The 20,919-nt window shown below is 37.4% G+C and overlaps 2 protein-coding genes across 3 annotated transcripts; one reads left to right on the forward strand and one right to left on the reverse strand.

The window, feature by feature from the left end:
- Positions 1–4,261: 4,261 nt before the first annotated feature.
- Positions 4,262–20,813, forward strand: LOC134824997 (uncharacterized). Of its 2 annotated transcripts, none has more exons than XM_063837040.1 (13): positions 4,262–4,421; positions 4,576–4,630; positions 4,756–4,855; positions 5,042–5,130; positions 5,400–5,571; positions 5,756–5,895; positions 6,031–6,174; positions 6,602–6,745; positions 9,947–10,027; positions 14,154–14,193; positions 19,637–19,704; positions 19,826–19,983; positions 20,228–20,813. In XM_063837040.1, exons 1-13 carry the CDS (start codon positions 4,339–4,341, stop codon positions 20,328–20,330), a joined length of 1,377 nt encoding a protein of 458 aa, XP_063693110.1. In that variant the 5' UTR covers positions 4,262–4,338; the 3' UTR covers positions 20,331–20,813. The 2 variants fall into 2 exon arrangements, with proteins under 2 accessions (XP_063693110.1, XP_063693111.1); XM_063837041.1 differs by having other exon boundaries at positions 4,268–4,421; positions 6,043–6,174.
- LOC134824998 (uncharacterized) lies at positions 15,191–18,165 on the reverse strand. The gene is made up of 5 exons (XM_063837042.1): positions 17,427–18,165; positions 17,114–17,271; positions 16,213–16,389; positions 15,838–15,999; positions 15,191–15,586 (listed from the first exon to the last, which is right to left on the reverse strand). Exons 2-4 carry the CDS (start codon positions 17,253–17,255, stop codon positions 15,842–15,844), a joined length of 477 nt encoding a protein of 158 aa, XP_063693112.1. The 5' UTR covers positions 17,256–17,271; positions 17,427–18,165; the 3' UTR covers positions 15,191–15,586; positions 15,838–15,841.
- Positions 20,814–20,919: the final 106 nt, after the last annotated feature.

Below are 20,919 nucleotides of genomic sequence, written 5' to 3' on the forward strand. Positions count from 1 at the left end.
CGATTCATTCACAGTGTCATTACTCCCACACTGTTTACACGAGCCGTCTTCAAACACAGGAAGTATAACAGATAAACTGATACCTCTACCATAATTTTTTTTTCTTAAAACTATTCAAACAATATACACATAATATAGCAATGACCCTATATACAAATTCTGTAAAAATGGTACAAATTTAAAAACTGAGGTAAAAATAAAACCCTTTGTAATAATATATATCCACTAAATCACATCACAACAAAAAGCAGTTTAGACCCCCATCCAACAAGCACTCCATGACCTTTTAGGGTTTAAGAGTGTTGATCAGGTTAAGGTCCAAATCACTTATTGCCGTGGGTGGAAGGGTTCTGGTACCTCTGTACCCCCTGATAGAGATTATACAGGTTCTGAGTAGATCAAAACGCAGTCTGCGTCTGACAAATGACATCACATCACAATATCGTTGGCCTTTCTTTAGGCTGATCTTTTCAGCAAGATGTCTACCATAATTGCTATACTGGTTTATCAACAAATTTAATTCATGCTGCATTCAATAAAAAATCCAGTACTCAGTATTGAGTGAATAATCATCGAACAATATTTAAATTTTGCGGGACCACTTATATAACTATATGGCGCAGCTTAAAACTAAACTGTGGGGTAGATAATTTTCAAAGCATAATACAGCTTTGTACTTATGTTTACTGAAGTTATTGAAAATTGAAACTAAAGTTTGTTATTTTACTTATTTTGCGCTGTGTTATGTGCCTTTTAAAAATTGCTCAACATATATCCGTGCGTTTTTTCCATTTCCTTTTCGATTAACGGGTGATACTTGTAAAATATTACAAAAGAAAAAAAAAAGAAATTATTCAAACAATATATTACCTGGGGACCCCAGGCTATTATGTTCATTAACATAGAGATTAGGCGGAATGACATAGAGATTAGGCGGAATGACAGGCTGAGCGCGGCCCAGTAAACAATATACACATAATATAACAATAACCCTATAAAAAATTTCTATACAGAAATTCAATAAAAAATCTTAGAAAATTTCATAAAAACCCTTTGTTGTAGTAGTAAAAGTAGCCAATTCAATTTGTTGGCTCTAAATTAATATCTAAATCTGATATCTTAACTATACTACCACTTTTTATCCCTTGTAAAATATTTGTTTCAAATATTATCAGGACCGTCAACGAGTCCTTAACCTGGCGCGCATCCTGGTAAGTTATAAAAAGAAAAGGGTAAAATTATAAAGTAAAATGACACGTCAAATAATTGTATAATTGCATTGTTGTTGTTTTAATTTTCATATCACATTTGCATTATTTTTATAAATAAATTCAAAAGTTCAACCATCGACTCAGCCCGCCGCGCACACACCCATACCTCGTATTGGGGGTATTTTTGACATACGTTGTTTACCTGGGGACATCATGCTATCATGTTCATAAAAATTAAGCGGAATGACAGGCAGGGTAAATACGTTGTATGACCCGCCGCGCACGAGTGCGCGGCTCCCCCTGTATCGCTGAAACTCTACAGTATAGTGAAGCGACAGTGGGGGTCAACACGTAATTTTTAAAAAAGGATATTTTAAATGTACTAGATTGTAGATATCTGATATGAGCGCCGCGCAGAGCTCGCATATTGATCACCTTACAACTTCATGTTACTTTTATTTATTCATGATTAATTACAGAATTGATCATTTGTTATTATTTTTGATATTAAGGCCAAAGGATTGTTTTTAAAATAGCCATAGTAATTAATTTTTTATTTGAAGTTATATCTCATAGTTAATTGACATTATGGTTATTACACATTTATTTTGCCAAAGATGATCACAATAATAATATCAAGACTCAATGAAACTGTCGGACCACGATGCATGGGGACTTGCCACCCCATGGCAACATTATATATATCGTTTTGTTGTCTCAAGGAATTTGAACTCTTAATTTTGTTTGGTTGCAGATTGAGTTTCAATTCATATACCTTACTCGGGATTATTATGACCGGGATAAAGTGACGGGTTTAGGGTAATTTCGCCATATTTTTCCCGAACCACATTTTCACCGGTCGTTAATAAACCCGCTGTCTCAGCTTTTAGGGTTCCCAAGGGGTATGGGTGCTCATATTTTAATCGTTGTCTAACATTCACTAAAGAAGACTATTGGGACACTTGTTGTAGGTTTTTCGACTTCATTTGGCTAAAATTGCAAAAAATTCACCTTTTTGCCCAATTCTTGGCAAAGAACAAAGAGGGAGTATCCTGGACCCCGAAATCCACCACTTTTCTGTACTTTCAGAGGTACCAATGTGGCAGGAAACCAGGGCTCATGCTGCCGCTGAGCTAAAGCAGTAGAGGGGATGGCGGCTTCTCTAGGATCTAACACGTCCTGAAGCAGACCAACACTATGTCCCAACGCACTGGTGTTGGGATGTCTGCCCCCGGTGCCTGTCCGGGTCAATAAAGCAGTCAAGCATCATGTATGTTATGTTGAGCATTCTCAACCAACAAATGTGGGAACTCCCACGAAAAGACCAAAACAGATCTAAAGAGACACTTAACAACATTGGAAAAATAGACTTCAATTTGTTTATATAATTTAAAAAGCGTATATTATTGCCCACGTTAAGGGGCCTGTTAATAATTTAATAAATTATTAGCTATTTTAGATTTAATAATAATAATAATGCCCAATTCTTGTCATATATCCTTATTGTCAAAGTTGATTTAAATAGGCCAATTTTTAATTTCTTAGGTATTGACTATTTCTACATAATGAAATAGGATTCAAAGTAAAAGTAACAGTTAAATCAAAACTTGAATTAATTAAAACTGTCAATAACATGAATCAGTTTCATCAGTAATTTATTCATAATTCTAAACAATGTGAACGATGCATTCTTTCGAAGATTTTCTACATTTTTTCCATCTAGTTCGATTAACCACGAGTCATTATTTCTGTCTACTTTCAACAATTATTGATAATTCGACTTGTTTCACAAGTTTTAGCAATGCGAAAATTTCTAAACTTGCTTATCTCTAATAAGGAAATTTACATCTGAGACAAAATTTTTGAATCTAAAATTGAAAGGTTGGACACCGGTAAAATGGCGACCGGGAAAATGTGGTGGGTTTTGAGCAATTTCGCCATATTTTTCCCGAACCATATTTTAACCGGTCGTTAATAAACCCGTCGTAATAATCCCGAGTAAGGTATTTTATTTTTACATTTATAGATTAAAACTTGTGTCACTTGATACAAACTTAATAGTTCTATAGACCACTGAGCTGCATGTTGCATGGTTTTGGGTACAAAGTTTGGCAATATGGCCGAACTTGTACCAATTGTAGCATTGTCAATGCTTGAAACCATTTGCTAGGCATCGTGAATTCAAATTTATTTGAACCATTGTTGTGAAAATATAAAATAAAACATACAATTGATTAAATCAAGTGATGCAATTGGCTGAGCACAATCATAAATCATCCTTTATAACTCTTCTCCTCGGGGATCAAGTTGAAGGAGACTCTTGATTTAGGGGCGGTCCATGCCTTCTTTGCCTTCCCACGTACACCTCTTACTGCTACTATCACACTTCCCATAGTCTGGAAATTAATCTTAAGAGTTTCCAGACGAATACTGCAACTGTCCAGTTATATTTGTCGCCCTGCCTAAGCTCCTGAGTCCTAGATAACACTTTTCCACAGAAATTGTTTGATCATTATCTAAAATATTAGTGTGTACCTCTTTAAGTAAGACTGCCCAACTAAGTTCTAAGATCCTGCCTTAAATGTAGACATGTTTCTAATTGCAATGAAATCACCTCTCTATGATGTATAATGTTGCATGTTGGCGCCCGTGACATTAATTGCAGCACTTCTGAGTCCTGATAAGAACTTTGCCGAATTCTCTGATTTTTTCATTAATCTGGTTGATGGTTGCAGTAGTTTGATAAAAGTACTGAAGCCTTTCCATTCACTAAACGCTTTCCAATCACTGAAAATTTAACAAATTACTTAAAGTTACTGGGCAATCTAATCGATCAATTGACTTTTGAAAAATTGTCCAGTCATCTAATAATTGTTGTATCACTCGGAAAACCTTCGCTGAATCAAATAATCTGCTTGATTATAAGTTGAAGTTATCTAAAATATATTGAATTATGAATTAATTATTGTCAAACGAAGCCAAATAAGGTGACATTTAAAAAATGTCAGGTACACAAGTATTCTCTTCATTGTCTAATTTAGTACACCCTTAGATTTTATGACCTAGTATGCCAAAGGAAAACGTTAACAACGGAATCAATCATCAGAGCCTTTGACTTATCACTCCAATGGAGACACACAGGAGAAAAGTACCTGTTGGAATAAGACCTGCTGCTGGGCATGTACCCTCGACAGTGTTTAATAAATCAAGGTATGCACTATCGTTAACCAAATATAACTCAATACATGTTTTGACAATGATTTCTTTTCTGGTTTTTAATCAAACAAAATATGGACAATGGTTATTTTTTGCATTGCAAAACTTCTGTTATAGTAAACTTTTAACAGATCATTGTGATTTTCAGTATTCGTGAAGCAAATGGCAATGGGTACAGCAACGACAATTCAATCTACATTGATGTAATAAGTCAGCAACTTCATTGTAAAATCTCATGAATTACATTGCTCTAATGTTTGAAAATTTATGCACTATCAATTGCAATATCATAAATCCAACCAAGCTGCATAAAATTTTACATTTACAGGAGCGGAAGTCTCAAAGGAGAGCCCAGAATCAGCTGAGGCACGAAGAAAAGATGAGGGATCTTGAAATGTTGAACAATTACAATCCTTGGGGAAAACCAGGTACCATTCATATAGCTTTTAATATTTTCATTAACTCACTCGATATTCTCTTCAGCTTATTTCATAATCTTTATAATGGTGTTCGTCATTGAATAACGATTAAGGAATAGCCTACGTGAGACTTAATGAAAGGAAGAAGGCTCTTATTATAGTACTCGATCATGCTCTAAATAATAAAACTTTTAGGTGGCGGAGCTCCACGAAATTCTGGACCTCATATGATGAAGTTAGACAAATCTTTGAACGATTCGGACAAAGCTAACGGCTCCCTTGTGGTAAGCAAGCTATCTCTACCATATCACCTGGCATGGCATTCTCACCTCCTTCACAAATCACAAATACCCCAAATTCAGCACGATTCTAATGTTAAAAGGATAATGACAAATTTACTTATTGGTTTTGATAGTCGCATGATTTGCCAGTAAGAAAAAATAATGATGATAAATTTATCGGATGAGCATGAATCTAAGTATTGACACATCAAGTATTGACACACCAAATATAATTGACACACCAAGTATTGACACACATATCCACTACTCAGGAGTACCTGAGTAGGCCAGGTGGAGGTGCCCCCCTCCGGACAGAGAGTGGTAATCCTATTGGTGTGGTACATGTACATCCTGATATCCGTAATACGCGCGAGCACCTCAACGAAGAGGCTAAGAAGAAGAAGAATGTTGTTAATGGTGTTGCTGTCCCCCCTCCATGTGATCGTGAGTTATTCTGTTCATTGTTATTTGTACACCATACAACTTATTTTAAACCCATCTTAAACCAATTTTAAATCCATTTTAAACTTGTTAAGGTTTTACATGTTTCCCAATTTTGTCTAGGATTATGAGGCTTTTAATACCTGAACAGCGTTCAATTACCTTTTAAAAACGTTGATATTTGTAGATGATGAGCCGAGATTCCATAAAGCCCAGCTGCTTGGAGGTAGAGAGAAGACAAGTGAAAATGTAAAGAACAACTTGAAAGAGCGTTTGAGCAAACAAGTGGACGAAAAGCGGGCTTCCATGCAGATCGAGAAAGATGATGTGAGTGTCATAGTTTCAACTTTCAGGACAGTTTTTTAAATTAAGGGGCAAGAATTTTTGACGATTTTCAACTCTTATGTTGATTGGTTAGTAGTCAGCTTTCTGATATATCTTAAACAACAGTCACGTTATCAGGGAAACACACAGGATGCAGATTGGTTGCACGGTAAAGTGGGGTTCATACAACGAAACAGTTCTGGTAAGATAATGAGATCTGAACCACTGCCGATGAGGGGAGCAGATGGGATCAGAGAGTACTATGATGACATTGGAGATAGGGTAAATTTTTTTTTTATTTGAAAATTCAATTAATTATTATATATATAAATCAAGCGTTACATTTCAGCCATGCAAAATTACAATGACATATTTTGATATACTAATTGATAAATGGAACTGCAATATAAGTTGCTTAATGTTTGGCCGGATGACAACTAACTAAAAGAGAAAAATAAACTTGATTACATAATAATTAATTCGGCTGAACCAACACATAGCAAGAGCCACATTAACGTTCAATCAATAATGGATAGAATTCTTATAGAGTTTCGTTTTGATAAAAATCTGTTATCAGTGTTTAACGTTTTGTTGATTTTGTCAACAATAAATGCCTGAAGGCTGGAAGAAAAAAAAATGTTCACAGGCTGACAAACTTCACGAAGCTAACTAATTCGCTTATATTTACAGCTTCACCAATTACTTACAGGGTTTAGTTGAGATGCTAGGCAAGCCAGGACCGGGGGTAGCTGTACGTACCGAGAGTGGTCAAGTTTATTCCCAACCTCGTGGTATGCCCCGAAACTTCGACGACCCCTTCAGGCCGGGCCAGAACAAATCTCCTGTTAACCAGGTTAGTGTAGGTTGAACGGGGGATTTCATGTTGGAATGAAGAATTCTACTTGATCAAAATAAATTTAAGGTTACTTTATACTCGTTGCTCACTTGACTTGTTTTAAGTATGAGTATTTGGAGTTTTTATCAGGGAAACTTTATTTTAGATTTGTCAAACGCTCATCTTAAATCAGCATTTTGCTAGGAGGATCCGTGCTGTTCTTTAAGATGAGTAGAGATGAGTTGAGATAATACGGATACAATTTAATATATCTCGCTGACTACTTTTAGAAGACATCATAACATCATTTACCTTTATCACCACATCAAGACATCTCCTTCTCAATAGCACTAGTCCTTGTCATCGATTTATCCTCTCCAAATCTTGCTTGTCTAGGCTTAATCCAAACTCAAATTTTCCCTCTTTTTAATGATAAGCGTTTATCATTCCGTATGCATCATAATCACATGATTTAATATAAAGAAAGTATGACTGAGATAATCCATGTTAGATCACACGTCGGTTCACGGTCTGTCTTACCAAACAAATTGTGAAACATCTCATATCGGTATTCGGTTTGTAGTAAACCACACCCACCTCAAATATTCGGTGTCAAACATTTTCCAAATATTTCAAATTATCGGCGCTCTGTCCTCTCGATATAGACGCTTCGAATGTTGTTCCTAATAATGCCATTACATCTTGCATGCTGGTCAATTTAGTGTCCGTTGTGATGTATTTAATATGGCGAGAATGTCCATTATAATTTATATCATAGCACGTTATCAAACATTTCTCACTTTAAGCAGTAAGATAAATAGTTTGTGTCATAAAATCTGTGGTTTGGGATGGATATATAGATAAAAGCAGAAGGTTTCGACCATTAAATTCTGGTAACATTTGACGGACGATACAGTGTGATTTGAGATAATCCAGAATATTCAACGATGTAGATCAGTGTCGAGTTTTGCGGTATACTACTTTTAAGGTTCGCAAGTTTTATCGGGAGACTAAAATTGACAAATCATGATTACGATATTTGGTACTATGATTCTCAGGAACCTGCATTCCACAATCCACAGCCCCTAGCCCCTATAGCTACAGTGTTTAATCTTCATAAACTCTCGTAATTTACGGCTGTAATGCGGTATCTTTCACATTATAATACTGATGATAAACTTAGCCCTGAATGTTGCAGTGCAGAATATTATTTAATGAAGTTATGGTATTCAATTATCTGATTGTTTAAATTTGATTATGATTTTTATCAGAGACTATATTATACCGATTAAAATATGACAGATATATGTCTTAGTAGATTAATTATATTTGATCTGCACACATTGTGTTTGTGACGTTAACAGGGCTAGGAATGATTAAGGAATTTAATGATATCTCTTATTCTTGTCTCCTGCATCGAAAGTCAGACTAGACGATCGTAGGAAATAGTCACTAGTCGTATCATTGTTAAAACTTAGAGTCTCATTAACTGATCATGATCATGATAATTTTATTAACATTTTGTACCCTTTATTTAGGTGACTTTTAATAATCTTTTTGTAGTGAGTTGAAGAAAACTACAATTATTATGACAGGTTAGAAAGTCTTCCTCTTAAATACTGTTGGCGGTCTGTGGCGTTAGAATTAAGATATTATAACTACAAATTGTCATACGCTCAAATAAATCTACACGATCCCAAGTTAATTCCAAACAGAACATCCAACACCCGTTTACGATTCTTAATCTATAATTATCAGTACACGTCCACTCGAACTACCTCTCTACTCCAGTTCCACACCTTCCTTTTAATCTCTCTTCAGTCTCCACCAAAAATGTCATACTCTAGCTCTAATCTTTGGTTAGACTCTAATCCTTGATCTATATTCTATATATTCTATAATTATCAGTACACAAAATAACATTAGTATAACCCAGAGTCCAGACACGTCAAGTTGCTGTGCCTCCCTACACCTTCCTCCATCATGCTTATCCCTGCATGCTTTACGCTCTAACTGTCATATAATTACGTCTCCATGACAATAAATTACATACCGACATACCAACCAATTACATACCAACACGTCCTGTCTGTGATTTATAATCTGCAGGGCTCCAATCAGGATAAACGAAATTGACAGTCCATCTGAAGATATTGAAGTAGCTGAAGGGTTGATTGTTGAATATACGTATATAAAAATGGGTCTGTATAATGAGTTAATGAACAAATGAAGGGCTCAAGTTTGCAGAGTGACTTATTATTATCTTTTACTGTGACGTGTGAAAATTAAGCGCTCATCCAAGTGTAAGATCATGTGATGGGATGGAGCGCGTGGTTTGTGGATTGTGATAAGAGATTGGGGAATTGCGTGGACATCGGAATGAGAAGATAATTAAATCTAATTTAGCATGCTCCTTCTTTTTTTTCTTATCTCCGGATATTATTTGGTTTTCTGACGTCCACATTTCAAGTACCATTTAAAAGGCCAGGAGGGTACGACCCATAACATGTATAGATGGAGGACGGAGGTACCTCATTCTGTGCAGCTACTTGGGATTGTAACAGCGCCGCGATCAGTATATTATAATATATAATCTCAATGAATTTTAAGAAAATCGGAGGCGTGGTACTTACAACCCGGAAAAACCTCCTAACCATGTGCGAGGTCATGATTCCCTGAGTCAAGGCATCCAATGGTTAATGAATCCTGATGTGCCTGTTCCTCCGATTAATGAATTACATGTTATTACTGAGCGCAACTTATCCTATCTGTACATAATATAAGGTCCATATGCAATGTGAGCTCCTATAGTTCCTAAGGTTGATTTAATAATATGGAAAATAAGGTTGGGCGTTAAATTAGGAGGGGGGATCGGAAGGGCCGGGGGAGGGGCCGGGGGAGGGGCTGTCTTGAAAGGGTTCCCTCCAGGTTTTACCTTGTGGCTCACTCTATGTGCAAGGCTGATTGTAATACTACGATTTAAACTTATCAATATAGCTTCTTTTGTCCCCGGGCTGTGTTATCATACTAGAGACAGTCAGTGGAGGATTGCTTTATAGTGCTACATAAATACTAATACATGCGACTGCTACATTATATATCTACATCGGAGTGTACTATAAACAATATCGATTTACGATTTTGTTATGACATGATGATGCAGTTATTAAGTAATTAAGTAATTACTTTGTTATTTCTGAGCCACATGTTGTGTTTCAGGTATTTCCAGTGGATATAGAACATGAAGCAAAGGAACGAGCCTGGAAACGGCACCCAGCCCAACCTCCTCACTTTAACAAGGTATTGTTATTAATTTTACTAAGTTTCTTTTAAGCTAACAAAGTTTTGTTGTCAGTTTAAACGCTAGGATAGTTAATAGATAATCATTATTTAACAATAGAACAGCTATAACTGATATCACTATCATCAGGGCTGTTTTATGAATTGTATAACAGTTTACAAAGCTGGTTTCTAGTAAACTAGTTCTCTAATGTTAGTAACCAATAACTTTAGTCTACACCCCCGTTATTATTATTGTAAGGAAAGATTACAAAAAGAAGCTATTATATTACTACTCATTACATTACATATAATTATAAAAGACGCTATCATACAAGAGAAGAATATTGGGATCCATTCATATCACCTTACACATGTACCCTCAGTAATCCATCTTCCTTACTCTATATTTTATATGCTATTAGTGTTGCAATTAGTGCTAATTGGTGTTGCAAGCAGTGAACCTAATGATTTTGGTACTGAATGTCCCTACTCCTAGATCTGATATATTAATCTCCCAGTTATTAACTGTTAATAATCTTTTAAACAACCACAGATCATACTCCACTTAATAGAAATAAGTGTTATCACATAACGTCCAAATAGTAGACAGGATGTTTTTTAAACTTCTAACTGAGCGAAATGGCCAAATAATTAAGTAGTTGTCAAGTAATTATGTAATTATAATGATAACGTAAGCAGTGGTCATACCTTTAAGTGCAGTGCCTCCCTGAGTACAGTGTTGTTGGTTATGTTTTGCTTGGTTGCCATGGTCGGTGTGTCTGTTAATTGCTTACCGTTGTCATGGCAACAATTGTGTGCTTCCGATATACGGGAATTGTAGGAGTGTTACTGCCGAGCTAAGTGTGCAAGACACTTTTCAGTACCGCGGATATTGTAGTGATAATGACAATTTCTAGATAGCAGGGTGAGATTCCGTGATAATATTGCGGAACAAAATTGTGATTGACCGATTATAGATACATTTCGTGGGGTAAAACTTTTTTAAAAACTCACACTTCCAACTTTGGGTTTGGTCGATCGATCGTGATTTGTGATATTTAAACCAGCAAACAGCCCAGACTTCATGAGCAGCTGAACAATCAGGAAAGAACGAGCAATTCACTGCTTTAACGAGGCGTGAAGTTGATATGATTTCTTAAAAAACTGGGACAAACATTTAATAACAAGGCGATGGAAATCATAAAATTAAAGGCCGAATCCTAGCGCTTTTCTTTCATGTTTATTGCTCACATGTTGATTACCTTGTTTAATGTTTATTACTCTAACAACCGTGTAAATATCAATTTTACTTCAAAGAGAGTAGACATTGTAATAAAATTAGTGTTCGCCAGGTCCTCGGAGTGCCACCTAACAAATTACTTTTACATTACTTATACATTGCTTTTTGGTAATGGCGCGGAGGGATGGTTTGGGTTGATGCTATCAGAAATCTGATTTGTTGATTATTATTCAGGTCTATCTCGAGCTCATGTACGAAGCAATGACTTTCTACCCACTCATCCCCGGTTAAACCGTGAAATATTCCACATTAGTGCAGTAGTGCAGTAGTGCAGTAGTGCAGTAGTGCAGTAGTGCAGTAGTGCAGTAGTGCAGTAGTGCAGTAGTGAAGTAGTGCAGTAGTGCAGTAGTGCAGTAGTGCAGTAGTGCAGTAGTGCAGTAGTGCAGTAGTGCAGTAGTGCAGTAGTGAAGTAGTGCAGTAGTGCAGTAGTGCAGTAGTGCAGTAGTGCAGTAGTGCAGTAGTGCAGTAGTGCAGTAGTGAAGTAGTGCAGTAGTGCAGTAGTGCAGTAGTGCAGTAGTGCAGTAGTGCAGTAGTGCAGTAGTGAAGTAGTGCAGTAGTGCAGTAGTGCAGTAGTGCAGTAGTGCAGTAGTGCAGTAGTGCAGTAGTGCAGTAGTGCAGTAGTACAGTAGTGCATTAGTGCAGTAGTGCAGTAGTGCAGTAGTGCAGTAGTGCAGTAGTACAGTAGTGCAGTAGTGCAGTAGTGCAGTAGTGCAATAGTGCAGTAGTGTCATACTGCTGCAGGCCCTTCTTAAGTCAAAGTAAAAACTCTTGAGTCCTTGACTAATACCTAGCGTCCACTTTTCAATGGCACTGGAATTGGAAAATTATTGACAAACTAGCGTGGATGTTTAAAGAAGGTTTTTAGCTTTCATTTTAGACTTCACGTCTCCCGAAATAAAACTGCGAACAAAGTGAAACAAGGAACTAAGTAAACTGTAAAACCAAATTTTCGTCACGCATTGGACTTTATCAAGGTTACACACAAAGTTCAATGTCATGTACGTGATCATAAACAGGGGTTATGGTTGAAACCATGACAACAGACTGTTCTATCATACGCTTGGAGAAAGCATACTTTCCTCTTTTTGTGTGAGGTTTCCCGTGACGTCAACTAGGTTGAAGACTGAAGTTTACTGAATAATGGAATTGTTAGACAATTCGTTTACATACTGCTTTTGCTGAATTGCCAGTGAAATGATTACTACAAACTGTCTCACTATTAAAAAGAAGTAACGTATTTTGTCCTTGTACAATTCCGGGCTTGGCTTTCCTGCTGTGTCAACCAAACTGAAATGTGCCTCTGAAATAAAGACTTGTACGGAAAATCATCCAATATGTAGAGTGCAAGTGTAGTAACCAACCATCATGGTAAATTCTTCGATTAATTTGATGTACATGTTTGGATTGCTATCACGACTTTACAGCAAATTTGCTTATTTGCTGTACCTCGGGCACAGTCAAGAGGTCAAGGTACACATCATTGTAATGAGAACAGTTGATGACTTTAAAATCATAGCTGCACAAGCTCAAATAGCCGGAATAGAAATGCAATCTTCAAATCTAGATTGAAATATTCAAGTTAATGTATAAACAGGAAGTAAATATATGTGCTGAAAAGTAGAGTAGCACTGTTAGGGCTATAACTTTTAATGTTCCTAGAGACAGTATGAAAAATCTCAACTTGGCTAATATAATGCAAACACTTCGTTAATAAACGTCCTTATCAAACAATTATAATATACATAAGGCATTATTGAATATTCTAAACAATAATTGTTATAAAGAATAATAACCTCAAGCTCTCTTATCCTAGTATAGTCTGGTTTCTTGTCCTCTTTCTGTTGCAGACAGAGCGGGGGTACTTAATTAATTAGTAATTAGTAATAACAAGGTATAATATGTATTATACGGCAGAACACCATCTATGATCCAGAATAAATTGGACTCTAAACAGTTGATACTTAGCTTATCGAGATATCAAACATTGTTCGTATGTAATAATGTACATTATGTTATTTACCATATAACAGCGTGGTACATGTATACTGCACCTGAACACCTGTGACTTAGGATCCTATGCTTATTGGGCCGAATGCTGCCCTATTTCATTTGTACTTATATTGAAGCATCTTAAGCAATAAGCATTTTAAGACTCAGAAATCATATATTTTACTGACGCCAGTATCTCTCTCTCTCCGCCAAACCTTTAGCTTTGATGTAATACTGAACGAAGCCGGACGTTCTTAGGTAACACAACTGAATTTTATATGATGAAATTCATAAGTTAGTTCACTGAAGCTATGTTGCGTTTTTTGACTGAATCTCAAACGACCGAAATTTTAGTTTTTTCAAGTTCTGCGACTATATGATTTTAAACACTACTGTTCCTCTTAATTATATTGTCATTCCGTACACGTTAAAATATTGAATAACTCATACGAACCCCTTCCTTATTCCACTAAACAAACACAGATATGTAACAACAGAATATATGATAAGAAGTTTAACAAAATGTAATTCCTATGTTGTTTTATACATCATTACTTTCGGTATGAACTTATCAAGCCAATATTGTATCATAATGATATCGAGTAGTTAGCTTAGTGGACCTCCCACAGCGGCACCTAATGTCCGTATACAATTATTGTATCAGTAGTACACTGCACTTCATTTCTGTTCAATTTCTTTGGATACTTGGTTACTTGGTATTATTTTGTTTTAGCGTTAGATTTTGTTATTAGCAGTGGAGATGCTTGATTTATGTGTCTCAGATTGGATTTGGGATGATTTTTAAAATCGATGAGTTTTACCAAAGATTGATTGGCTTATTTTTGATTATTTCAGCATTCGATTGAGAACGGATATTACATCGACCCTGACAAGCGTAAGTTACTTCAAAATGATTTCTTTCCGTTTGCTTAACATAACAATTAATCATCGAAGTCGAACAGTTAATCTATAGAGCAAACAGCCGAACAACCCGCTAAATTTCACGATGCTGTTTTAGGGAAAATGTGGAACGCGCGAACATTTTATTACAGTATTAAACGCATCTGTAAGCATTTACCTTGACATCAAGAAATTATAACGCGCGCTGCGTTCGTGCATAATTAATATGCTTTACCTGTTACACCCTACGCGCGTGGGGTGCAGTGGACTCCTGGGGTGGACTTTTATTCAGCGCGTATTTTGTAGCCTGTTCAACTTGACGTTTTGATTCGTTACTATCTCAATGTCACAGATACACAGAATGTGAGGTGATCATCTTAAAGAGAAACGTCTCAGCTTTCACCTGGTGTAAAGTTTATCTTTGTACTCAAAATATAGCTCGCTCAGTGTGCAATAGAAGTTGACAATACAATAACCACGTCTGCGACCGGTCGTCAGGTACCGGAGTGTTGCACAAAATTGGGTCCCTAAATTAAAATTCTATGACACAGTTACCATGCAGAAATGTCTGGAGTAACATTTGGTGAAAATTTGAAGGGTCTACTGTAATATATATATATACTGTAAATATTGCAAAAGTTATTGAAAACAAACTAGCTTAATCAGAAGTTTTTGGGAAAATTTCAAATTTTGTACGTAGTGGGGTCTACAGGGGTGGACTCTTGCGGCGCGCATCTGACGGAGTGGCTTTTTCAACAGCCGTCAGTACGGCCAATATCAGAGCACAAATTATTGTGAGTAAGACCTTAATGATCAGCTATGAACCCCTCACTAGAGTAGTAACCGTATCTAAAAACAAGGAAATGTTATTCCGTCAAAGCTCAAATTTTTTACTCTTCTCAGTGCAGTTAGTGTTACTATGAATGTACTAGCTAAGTATCGTTGATCGTAGCTGCATTACACAGTAGAAAGTAACCAAGGAAGACTGCTGATTAACGAAGCAATTTCAACGTGAACAGTTCCAAAATACATAATCATGGCGACGATAGTTCAACTTGAACCTTTATAGTTTTTACAGTCTAAAATCACAATAAAATCACGTGAACTGCAAATCACAAAATCAAATCACTCAAATCTGATAGTCCCGTTACAGTACGCTTTCGTGACAACCTCAACGCTTAAAAAATAAATATTATCCAGTCTTGTGACCACCGATGGCCCTAACTCTCCCTTGTCCGCGAGGAGCATCGTTGCGACCATGGGGTTTCAGTTCTTTGTTCTTCCCACTCGGCTTCGATAGATCGAATTGGCTGGAAGTCAATCTATCAGAAAGACCTTTGTCGATCTCAGGGGCGTAGTAAATTGTGGATGTCGGAGTATAAAGCTTCCTGAAAAGATTGAGACATTCACTCGGTCTGTTGTAAATATCAAATAGTCCTTGTAGGCAGAGATTTAACTTATGTTGGGTTTGATAACTAGAGAAGGCGATTTGATATTCATTGATAGTATAAGCATATAAGCATAAGTGATAAGTTTATATACCCTTTTTATGGTACCTCGAGGCTCGATATCTGTATTCAGTAATCATCACTCAAAATCTACTTATTAAATTTATTAACTAAACAAGTTAATGTATTACCGTCCTAGAGAGGTTTCCTGAGAATTTGAAGTCTCTGTAGGTTGCTGGCATGTCTACTAAGCTCTTCGATTGAGGAGTTTTGGACCCCTCGGCGGTCCAAATGATTTATAATGCTGTGGGCATTTTCAACATCTATCGAGGTAAACGCCCTCGCAGCATAACCTGTAGAGAATGAACATGTCATCAATGTGAAGTTCAATGATAAAAATCAGAGTGGCCGATTTCAACGGGCAGAATTCTAATATCATGGCCATGGGGAATGGACTATTTTTTGTCGATTTTGCAAACCAAACTGGCAAACGATTGTTGATTTTCGTCACTAGTCTAAAATGAATGCAAACGTTCGGCCGAACATTTACATGATTAGAAACTTACCGGTTTCTTTCGTTATTATGTACAGACATGGCCGGGCTTGGGTTCCGCATACGATATCTTCTATCAGATTAAAGTTGAACCCACACTTTGTACTGCTCGTGGGAGGAGGAAAGCAAACGGAGACCTTTTCCATGAGCATCTCGTGTAGTACCATCATCATGTCGATTCTGATATCAGCTGCAAAATTCGTCTATTACTAAATGCTAGCTTTTCGAACTTCGTATCTTGGAAATAACAACTTCTATGAAAGAACACACACACACACACACACACACACACACACACACACACACACACACACACACACACACACACACACACACACACACACACACACACACACACACACACACACACACACACACACACACACACACACACACACACACACACACACACACACACACACACACACACACACACACACACACACACACACACAGACAGATACACACACCCACAAACACATACAGACATAGACACACACACACAGAGACACAGACATACAGGCATACAGGCATAAACACAGACACAGACGGACACACAGACAGACACACAGACAGACACAGATACACACAGACAAGGACACACAGACACACACCCACAAACACATACAGACATAGACACACAGACACAGGCATAAACACAGACACACACAGACACAGACGGACACACAGACAGACACAGTACACACAGACACACACAGACACACACAGACACACACACATAAACACACATAGTTCACTTCAGTGCACTACATTACAATTACAGACACACGCAGTACAATCAGAGACACACACATGATACAAAGACAGACACAGACACAAACACACAGAGTACACTTCAGTACAATCACAGACGCAGGCACAAAGACATATACAAGAAGAGCAGATTGAAGTACCTTCATTTGCAGATGTTGACGCATTGATCTGCGGGATATGTTCTTCAGTCTGTAACTGATCATCTGCTAGAACTGTCTCATCTGGATCAACCGGAGGAGTATCTTCCGGCAGGAGTCTGAGTGGGTCTATCGGGACAGCCATGGATCGCTCTCCCTACCTTGTTGAATTAAAGACAAAGGTCAACGACGGATGTCGCACGTTAGTCCTGTAACTAAATGTAATCCAAAATAGTGAATAAATAATTTTTACATCTGAACGATTGTATGTCTGAATGGTGATTTTTAATCAATGAACAAAAGTTCAGGATTTTACCTTCTGTTAAGCTGTTAGCAATGACTCTAGCACCCTCTCCCTACAAAACGACCATATCTCGGTCTGAAGCTTTAAACCGTCTTGCCTCAGCAGCCATCTAGCACAGTCGACCTGTCCTGTTAATTGTGTGATCATCAAGTTACCAAATTTAATCCTTCAATATTCAAATAATTGATTATTAGACAAAACAGAGTTTAGAGCTCGACGTATGCTTCAGGGTTTCACACTGTGCTGTAATCAAACGCATGACTAAAACCTCTTGCTACTATTACCAATAAACCCATATTGTTAAGGCGGTCGAATGATTTACCTGAGTTGATCGCGTCCATGAAAGGGTTAAACTGCGTTCTGTCCAGCTTGTTAATGTCCGTTCCAGCAGCCAGCAGTGCCTCCGCCTCCGTCACTCTCCCTGCTTTGCATGGCCAGTGAAGCGTAGAGCTCCCCTCTAAGCTCTTTGACGATCCGACGAAGGATCCAGATTCCCTTCTTTTCTTTTGAGATTGCTTCAATTCTTCCTGGAGTATGCGGATTACCATTTATATACTTCCATACAGGGCGCGTGAACAATCAGCAATGAATTATCAATTAATCAATCTAGTTTTTGAGTAGAAAGTCCACAGATTGTGATACATTGGATTTGATATTGGAAAAGACATAGCTTACCAAATACCTTTTCATGGGCTTTTTGGAGGACAGGGATGACTTATTCCTGCGTGCCATTACACCATAACTATCTGCTGTAACAGCAAAAATTAGAATTATGTCGGACATAATTCTAAAAAATTGGAACATCGTAGTTAATCAGTGTGGTGCTAACAACAGAGAGCGATTTGAACGGTTGGCAATTTCATAAATTCCATTAACGCGATATAAGGATGATTGGAACAGGCTAAAATCTACTATGTAGCATTGATAACTGGCTATATCGCTGCATTAAACGATAAAAGTATTGCTAACTATGGATATTCTAAGTGATCTAGGCAGAGGGGAACCGGCACAGCCAGATTGCGTTGTCTTCAGTGACTAAGTTTCACGATAGTAAAATTGACCTTATTTATTTTTAAAAAGGATGCACAGTTCAAGCAATAAATCGATCAGCTGCTCATATGATATTTGCATTTAAAGGAGGGCCCAGTGCAGTGACAAGTAAGTCTGTTAAGGCAACATTTAGTTCTGAGATTAGCTGAGTCTTGACAAAGATAAGTTGAGTTTCGAGAAAGTGCACACGGATAAAGTTATCAAGTGAAAATGATAAGACTAAGTTAGGGTCCAGTCAACAGAATGGCAGCTGTAACAGAAACAGTTCATTGGATAGGGGAGTAGGGGATTATGACGGAGTGAAGTTTATATAGCAGGGCAAACAAAAAACAACTGACAGCACTGAGCAAGTGAACTGGAAAATTGAGGAAGGGAAATAACTGTGGTTGTCAGCCCTTTCCGTAGCAATCAGGATTTCCCACGAGATCGATCAGGCAATCAGGATTTCCCACGAGACTGCTCCATCCGATGCGCGCACTTTTGTCACGTGACGGCCACGTGACGCTCAAATCGTTGTCACGTGGTACACCGTACAGAAGGGAGTTTCCTAGAGCGTTGATCTCGACAAGAGGGAGTTTCTCACGGTTTATCTTCAATAACTATCGCTATTTTTATAGTAGAGAGTTGAAACTTTCACCAAATGTTTCCCTAGACATTTCTGCATGGTAACTGTGTCATAGAATTTTAATTTAGGGACCCAATTTTGTGCAACACTCCGGTACCTGACGACCGGTCGCAGACGTGGTTATTGTATTGTCAACTTCTATTGCACACTGAGCGAGCTATATTTTGAGTACAAAGATAAACTTTACACCAGGTGAAAGCTGAGACGTTTCTTTTTAAGATGATCACCTCACATTCTGTGTATCTGTGACATTGAGATAGTAACGAATCAAAACGTCAAGTTGAACAGGCTACAAAATACGCGCTGAATAAAAGTCCACCCCAGGAGTCCACCCCACGCGCGTAGGGTGTATTAGTTAATACACTTTACTAAGTCTAATGTAAACATTATCTTTACTTCTTAAATTTGCCTTAAATTTATATCGTTCTTATCAAGAGAACTTTGACACACGCTGTAACCCCTTTTGAGCGCGCGCGAAGCCGCACGAGAGGTATACAACGTGTAGCAAAGAAAACTTTACATAAAGTCAACAATTTCACCGTTTTAGAATCAAGTGCTGTAGCTACCACAAACGGATATGAAAAAGACAAACCAATTGGGACAGTCTACTCGGCGGTAAAGTAACAATTTAATATCTCCTGAGATAAAATGAATTTGAAAATAACGTGTTTTGCTGTGTATTTTATACTTCCTACCCCGAACTGCATAGCTTTATCATTTATCTATAATTTAACAGGTGTTACGAACTAAAGGAAATTACCTTGAGGACCTAAAAAGTCAGATATCAGAGAAGCAGGTTGTGAAAGAGAGGGAGAGGAGACAGTCCCTAGACCAGGACTATCAACACATCAAGAGCTCTGATATCTTCGGCAGACCAGGGAACGGTGCCCCAAGGTATCATATCACAACACTCGTAACTTATTAGTTTCATTTTAAGCAGCCTGATCGCTAAGGTTTTTTCCAAAACCTGGGATAAGATGGATACACAGTGAATATTCAATATTGTTTCAGAAATGATAATCTTTTTTATTTTTTATTCGCTCTTATGAGTGGGTCCATCATTTGTTTTGATGAATGTTGTTTCAGAAAATCTAAAATTATAGAGCTATTCCCCTTGCAATAACTTTTGTGTTTCCAGGCTGCAAGATGGATCTCTAAGAACCGCAAGAAACAAACTGGACGAGCTGGAGACTGTGAGTGATGGTATCAGACACCCTGGAGCATTCCGTGGACTACATTAGTTCCACATCCCTGCTCACATTCCACCCCCACATTCCACAACCCACATGGCACATTCCCATCCCTCGTCATATTCCTTAACTGTTGTAGTGTTGTTGAGCTACATACTCATGCAGAGTACTGATATTTTAGTTTCCTTCAGAGATTTTACTAAGAAAAAGCTTCACCAGTGACCAGTATTACCTGTAACCATGTTTATAAATAGACTTTGTCAGATATTTGTGATTCTTTCAGTAGATCTTGTTTACATTAGATGTTTTATGTTGCTACAAACTTTTAGTTTTAAAGATAATTATCAGCTATTTAAATTAAATATCAGTTATTGTTTCAGAGTTGCCAAATTGAGATCAGATTATGAGAATTGAGAAAGTTGTTAGGAAAATTATTGGAAATGTCAGGTCTGTCCTAGTTTGTAGCTCAGATAATATTATTTGTGATTGTATATAGAATGACTTGTACAGTAAATTTTAGCGTAAAGATATAAAGGGACGTGTTTTATCTTGCTTCCCTTCATTGTTCATCCAAAGCACTTAGCGAATTTTCGAAACCTACAACCTCTCTGTAAATCTGGCGACCTACATTTTTAAAGCC

Source organism: Bolinopsis microptera, chromosome 13, assembly GCF_026151205.1.
Source record: "Bolinopsis microptera isolate Bmic1 chromosome 13, MBARI_Bmic_1.0, whole genome shotgun sequence".
In the NCBI taxonomy this organism is placed as follows: Eukaryota; Metazoa; Ctenophora; class Tentaculata; order Lobata; family Bolinopsidae; genus Bolinopsis; species Bolinopsis microptera.